At 42.9% G+C, this 7,262-nt stretch overlaps 1 protein-coding gene across 4 annotated transcripts in view; it reads right to left on the reverse strand.

The window, feature by feature from the left end:
- The window catches only part of TRAPPC8 (trafficking protein particle complex subunit 8), a 52,422-nt gene extending 46,079 nt beyond the window's left edge, over positions 1 to 6,343 (reverse strand). For all 4 annotated transcript variants that reach the window (XM_058029723.1, XM_058029719.1, XM_058029712.1 and 1 more), the window contains exons 1-2: positions 6,025 to 6,343; positions 485 to 679 (exon numbers count right to left, since the gene is read on the reverse strand). In XM_058029723.1, the coding sequence (XP_057885706.1) occupies positions 485 to 679; positions 6,025 to 6,181 (352 nt within the window). In that variant the 5' untranslated portion in view covers positions 6,182 to 6,343. The remainder of the gene's footprint in view (positions 1 to 484; positions 680 to 6,024) is intronic.
- Between the last annotated feature and the right edge of the window lie 919 nt (positions 6,344 to 7,262).

The raw sequence follows: 7,262 nt of genomic DNA on the forward strand, positions 1-7,262 counted from the left end.
AAAGACGAAGAATCAAAGGAGTCACACACCTTTCCTCACAGTCCTTTTTCCTTAAACTTTTTATGACTTTATCATCAAAAATAAAAGAAGCTAGGATAACTAACTTCAAGATAAAGCCATACATTAATACCAACATCAAGTTCTGACATTTATTCAGCCAAGTGCAACAAGTCACTGTATCAGTTTTGTAACAAGAAAATTACACAATGAAAGCATCGCTAATGGCTACATTAAGATAATGACTTCACAGAAGTTGAGAAGAACTAAAATACCAGGAAAATTAAAATTATTAATTCAGTTCAACCACTCTTTCAGCATTACAGAAAGCCAAAACTACTCGATAAATCCAAGGTTTCAGTAAAAGCAATGTCTCAAAACTGCAACTCTGAATAATTTTAGTACATGCCACAAAGCTGAAATGAAGGCTAGAAACCTCTCAGCCAATTCCAGTTTACATTATGAAAAGCACAATAGCATTACATACCACTGATGTTGAGATCATAATCTCCAGCTGTGATCACATTAGCCACCAGTCCTTCAGCAGGCTGACTGACAGACACAACATCGTGCAAAAGTTTCCGAATAGCACCGGGCTGAGGTGGGTGAGTAATGATGTTGTTGACAGCGATCTTCAAATTTTTAATGATGTGAAGCTGATTATTAGGATCTCTCATGTGAACTAAAAAGGAAAAAGAAGATGATTTGTTGAGGAGTATGACAGACAGTTAAAATAGTTGTCATAAATTAGTCTTTTTCCAACACATTTTCTCTTTAAAGATTGCTCCATTAAACTTCTCCATCATCAATTTTAGATCACAGTCCATAATGCTTGACTACCAAAAATGGAGGGGGGGAAGGTGGTAGCAAAAAATCACTTGATGTTCAACATTAGGCTCATCTAGGCAGACTGATTAATGAATAGCATAGGATCTTAGCTGGTAAGAATATCCACTCCATCCAACATAGTACATGCACATCCTACACTGATACACTCACTCCCTCCTGTGTAGAACATATCAACTTTCATGGAAAAGCCATAGGAAACATGTATGGATTTCACCCAACACATCATGTTTCAAGGAATCAGCAATCCAAGAAATCTCACACACACAAATAAATAGCATTTAAGTAACTTGACAGGGAAAACATGGTATTCATTCATCCAAAATTAACATATCCTAAAAGACAATCTGAGAAAGTTGGGGTTGCTCATCCTGGAGAAGAGGGGAGACCTTAGAGCAGTACCCGCAGGGGGCTTCCAAGAGAGCTGGAGAGGTACAAGGGCATGTAGTGACAAGACAAGGGGGAATGGTTTAAAACTGAAAGAAGAAAGCACATTTAGATCAGATATTGGGAAGAAATTCTTTCCCATGAGGATGGTGAGGCATTGGAACAGGTTGCCCAAAAAAGCTGTGATACCCTAACACTGGAACAGTTCAAGGCCTGGCTGGACAGGGATGTGAGCAACCTGTTCTAATGGAAAGTAACTCTAACCACAGCAGGGTAAACTTAGAACTAGATGTTCTTGAAGGGCCCTTTAAACCTAAACCATTCTATGATTTTTAGCTATAGCTTCCTTTGTAGAATCTTTGTGAAAATTGCTTCCTAAAGCCATCTGGTTTTAAAAAACTGTTCACAACATTTTCAACACTCATTACAATTCTGGGCCTGCTGTGATTTTTCATGTAATTTCACCCTATTTCAAACTACAACCCCCCCAAGCAAGCCAGACTGAGTGCAGGCAGGACACACTGACTACAGCTGCCTAAGCCACCTGGTGCCACCATGTGCCACGCAGCACAGCCCAACTCCTCTGCATGCTTTTTCACAAATTCCTGTAGAGCATAGAAAAGGTAGCACAAAGGAAATTTCTTAGTGTTTTCTTCATCTTTCAACTAACTACAGGATTCACACCATAAAGGTCTAAAACTGAGTATTCAATCTGCTCCAGCCTGGAAAGCACCCCACACCTTCTCCACAAGCCTCTTCAGAAGTACCAAGTACATAGCTAAAGTCAGATCACATTAGATGTGTTCACAATCCATTTTGAATGTTAAAACAGATTTCTAATGTTGCTCAAATCTTGACTCACATAGTTCTACCTTCCTCAAGCACATATTCACTCCCAAGCTTTACCAGCACTCAAGCTCATGGGAAAACACAGTAAAGCAGGTTAGAAAACTCATCCTGCCAAAAACAACCTAAAATTGTATGGGTTTTTTCAGCTATAAGTTTCAGATTGAACTCACATACCATAAGGCTTTACCAACACCAGAAAAGGCAGTTGCGCTGGCTAAACTTTACTTAGTTCAGCATTTCTATCAGAAAGCTGAAGCAGTTGTTTTGGATGGGGCTTCTTTCATCTTATCACATGGGTAAATTATCAACCCTATTTTGAAATTATCAGATGTAAAGGAAGTGGCAGGAACAAACAACAAGGAAACTAGTTTGCCTTCACCAGCACAGCTGCAACACTACAACTCATCCTTGCTGTCTGCCCTAAACATAACAGCCATAATAATGAAGAGCAAGCACACTTCCATGACATCTCTGGCATATGTTTAATGACAAGGACTGAAATAACAGACATACTTAGAACCCCAAAAAGTTTTAATACAAAAGAAAAAAAAAAGACATGTCTTGTGTCTTGTGTTATACATTTTCTTCAAATGTTTATAAGATAATTTCGAAAGGAACTTTGCCAAAACTGGTAGCAGTATCATGTATTAGAACAGTATCTTTCTCATCAAAAGCTGAAGATGCTCAGATACACATGACAAGGAACTCCTAACACCACACTAAGCTTGAATAAGCACAGTGTTCCCATTATACCTCCTTACATCTTGCACATATTTAAGGTTTAGAATCAGATAAAGTTATCAGAAGCTCTCTTTTTCTGTGTGTTAAGGTCAAACACTTTGATTTAAGAGTAACCAATGCTATCTTAAAGTGATACTTGCTAATTGACATGTGTACTGCAATCCTCCTCCCACCAAGACAGTATTAGTTCACAAGCATTTTTAGAGTCTTAAAAACAGGATCCTATTTTAAAGAAAACCTTCCTATATACACAATCTATACAGTGCAAACACTTGTTAAATCAGGCATCAGTTGTTACTAACAAAACAGTTAAGAAAGACAGCCACTTAGAGAATAAATATGAAGGTATAAAATCCTCAGTATACATTTGGTTTCCTTACTAAAAGAACTTGAAAATTTGGGGAAGCTGTCCTTTTACTTTTTTAAACATTTCTCCTTCACTAACTGGAGGTGACTTTCTTACAGAAGTCAAGAGGCTGAAATTTAAAGGACAGAGCACCCTGAATCTGTGCTTGGGACACTCTACCATCACAGTTTGCTGAGTATTGCAAGGGTATTTTTGGCTACACCAATATTAGCAAGTCACTGATAGGCCAAAGTTGATGAGTAGATTAAATACTGACTTGTGCAAAGGGTGCTCCCGTTGTGTCTACGTTACATATCTTTGTGGGGTTCTACTTGGAATTAGATAGAATCTGGCCTCCTTAAATTGAGCAACCTCAACAGTGTGTGGTTTCACTCTACCTGAAGGATTACACTGTGTTCTGGTCCTTCTCATCTCTGTTAGCACGTGAAGGATGACTGACACATGCACAGCAGAGAGCTCAGCTCAGTTCCTGTTTATCAGAATTGCTTTGCACATACATCAGTAGATTAATTTCCTACCTGCACTGCTTCTTAAGCAAGAAGGCTGACAAACACACAGCCTTCAGCTGGTTCATAAGCTACATAATGCCTAACTTCAGACAAAAACATGTATTGTAACAGGACTCTAAAAATGCAGTAGCAAATCCATGACTGAGCTTTTCAAATTACAGAATAACTCAAGAAGCTATTAATGTACTTTAAACATCTGCATAAGCAAGGGACAGCTTATTTCTGAAGGGATGAAATACTAATCAATCCAATCTTCTGTTACAAATTCAATGAAGTAAAGAGAGACCAATTAGTTTAAAATCGACAGCATTTCACACCCCCTTAAGAAACGTTGTACTTAGAAATGAAGACATCAAAACAGAATTAAAGAATCACAGAAGTGTTAGAGTTGGAAGGAACCACTGGACATCATCTAACCCAACCTCCCTGGCAGCCAGGATCACCTGGAGCAGGTAACAGGAACTGCCTGGGTGGTTTGGAATGTCTCCAGAGAGGGAAACTCCACAGCCTCCCTAGGCAGCCTGTTCCAGTGCTCTGCCACCCACAATGGAAAGAAGTTTTGCCTCATGTTGAAGCAGAATTTCTTGTATTTTAGCTTATGGCCACTGCTCCTCACAGAATCCCAGAATAGTTATCACCACAATGTCATAACCATAAATAATATGAGAATAATAATAGTAACATTATAAGAAGCAGTAAAACACAGAGCATGTCATGTACACACATTCTGCTGTACCACAATCAGAACATTTACCCATGCCTTTCTTCCTCTCTGCCCTTACCCTCACACATGCTGCTTCTAACACAAGAACTGACAGTCAGCATGCACTAACATTTTTTCCAGGCAGTAGGAAGAGGAAGTCACTCCTGGAGTGAGGAACTGGAGTCAGGCTTGTGGCCTGCTGGATCAGAATACACACAAAGTAGTGTGCAACAAAACCCACTGTGCCAACTTTCACTCAGGGAACACTGAGGATAATTCAGGTTTGCAAGTTTCTTAACTGTCACAATAATTGGACCAAAATAGTTGCAACTAAGTGAATTAATTAACCTTCCAAGTGAATGCTTCATTTAGAATACTCTGCCTGGTTTTGCTTGCTAGATGCATTTTGAGAGCCTTTCACTAAAAGGCTAATTAACTTCAGAACTCTAAAGATGCGAGCATCTGAATTTATTGTTTTTATCTCTGCTGCATTCTCACATAATTCATAAGCACTGTTAAACAAAATGAAAACATTTATGAACAAGTTACACTTGATAAGTTACTAAGACTCACCTGAAAACTAAGGCAGATTTTTAACACAAAGTAGCTTTTAAGCTGCTGCCATTTTTAAGAGAGAAATGCAAAAATACAACAAGAATGACAGTACAGGCTTCATTTTCTTGCACTCTTTCCTCAACATATGACATATAGAGGCTGCAGTCTGAGCTACATGTCTGTCAGAAACCAAATCTGACAAATGTCATTGCAGCAACTATTCTGACAAGCAGTTCTCACCAAACTACTGTTATGAGCAGCAGCTTGAAATGCATAGCTTATCTAAATTAAAAACAAACAAATTCCGGATAGTAAGTTAAAGCATCACAGCTAAAAAACCCTGTTGTTTCTCTTAAGTGGTCAAGCTCCAGTTTTCCTGCTGCTTCACGTGGTCATTTTGCCACATAAGCAGCTCGATTCCCACTCCTTCTCTGCACAGGTCTTACAGAAACGTCAACAAAAAAAAACAGAAAAAAAAAAAAAGCATAAAGGATAAAGCTACAGGCAAGAGAAACGAAAGCCCGGCAACTAAAATCACGATTAATGTTTCTGAAAGACTGGCCGTACTTTCAACGCCTGGCTACGGCAAGTGTGAAACCCAGCAGAGTCTACAGCAAGAGTCAGGTACGAGCACTAGGGAGGTAACAGCACAGTGCTTTTAATGGAACACAAAAATCCGTCTGGAAGAGCTGAATTTACAGATACTTTCCTCTTCAGCCGTGGGATGTCTCCAGGAGAAACCAAACTTCCCCGGTTCCGCAGACCGAATCAAACTAAGCTGACTTAACAGCTGTCACCTGCGCCAACCCCGGCAAACGCGAGTCTCCTCAAAGCCCGTCAGGGCTCCCTCCCGGTGACACCCGCCCGGGCGGCCGGGAAGGGGAAGGGGCGTCGGGCGCAGCCCCGGCAGGCACAGCCCCGGCGGGCACAGCCCCGGCGGGCGCAGCCCCGGCGGGCACAGCCCCGGCAGGTACAGCCGTGCGGGACCCCCGGAGGCCGCGGGCGGAAGGGAGCGGCGGCGCCGCCTCCCCCGCCCCGTGTAAACAACGCGCTCCGCTGCCGGCACCGACCTTCCGAGGTGAGGCGGCAGAAGGGCCTGACGAGCTCGGCGAAGCTGAGGTTGTTCCTGCGGGTGAGCCGCTCCGCCTCCTCGCTGCACAGCGCGGCCACCAAGGGCACGAACGAGTCCTGGATGAACTCCTGCACCGACTGCACGCACTGGGCCATGGCCGCCGCTCGGGGCCGCCCGAGACGGCCCCGCCACCTTTCTCCGCAATTCTCCGGATTATTCTTTCTCTCCTTCCTTCCCTGGCCGCTGCCTGTGCACGGCTCCCGCCCGGGCCCCGCTCAGCGCCCGCCGAGCGCCGCCATGTTGCGCCTCAGCCGAGCCCCTCGGGGAGCGCCCGCTCCCGGCGGCCCCCGCGCCCGCTCATGTGATTGGCCAAAGGGGCGGCGCCGGGCCGGGAGGGGGAGGCGACGGTGGCCGGCCGGAGGGGGGGACCGGGAACGCACAACAAAGTCCTCCCCCCCTCGGAGCGGGCAGTTGGTGCGGTCCGGGCGGCGCGGGGCTATGGGATGCTCCAGGGGGCTTTGGCCAAGGAACGGGAAAAACAGCGCTGAAGGATTTATTAAAAAAAAAAAAAATACCCCAAAAAAACAACAAACAAAAAGCCCAAAAATAACAACAAAAAGTGCCAAAATTACTCCAAAACAAGAAAAATAGAGGGGAAAAAGCGCCCCGAAGCAACAACAAAAAAGCGTCAAAATAACGACGGAACAAATCAAAACAATGAAATTGGGGAAAAAAAACCAAAAAAAAAAAACTAAAAAAAAAAAAATAAAAAATTGCCAAAATGACTCCAAAACAAAAAATAAAGGGGGGGGGGGGGGGGAATTAAAAAGAAAACCAAGAACAAAAATCCAAACCAAAACAACAAAGAAAACCCCAAAGCAACAACCATAAAACCACCAAAATAACCCCAAATCAAAACAAGAAAAATATCCAAAATAGCAACAAAAAAGCAAAACAATTATACCCTCCCCCCCCCCGCCAAAAAAATGGGGGGGCGAGAGACAGAAATAAAAAACAATCACCAAAAAGGGGAAAGAAGCCCACCAAAATAACCCCAAAACAAAAACCCCACACATGACTAAAACTACACACATCCAACCCATGAATGGTTAGCCATAAACTAAAACACAAGTTCTGCTTCAACATGAGGAAGTGCTTTCCATTGAGGGTGGCAGAGCACTGGAACAGGTGCCCAGGCAGGACATGGAGTTTCCCTTTCTGGGGACATTGAAAACC

Source organism: Melospiza georgiana, chromosome 1 (genome assembly GCF_028018845.1).
Source record: "Melospiza georgiana isolate bMelGeo1 chromosome 1, bMelGeo1.pri, whole genome shotgun sequence".
Lineage (NCBI taxonomy): Eukaryota > Metazoa > Chordata > Aves > Passeriformes > Passerellidae > Melospiza > Melospiza georgiana.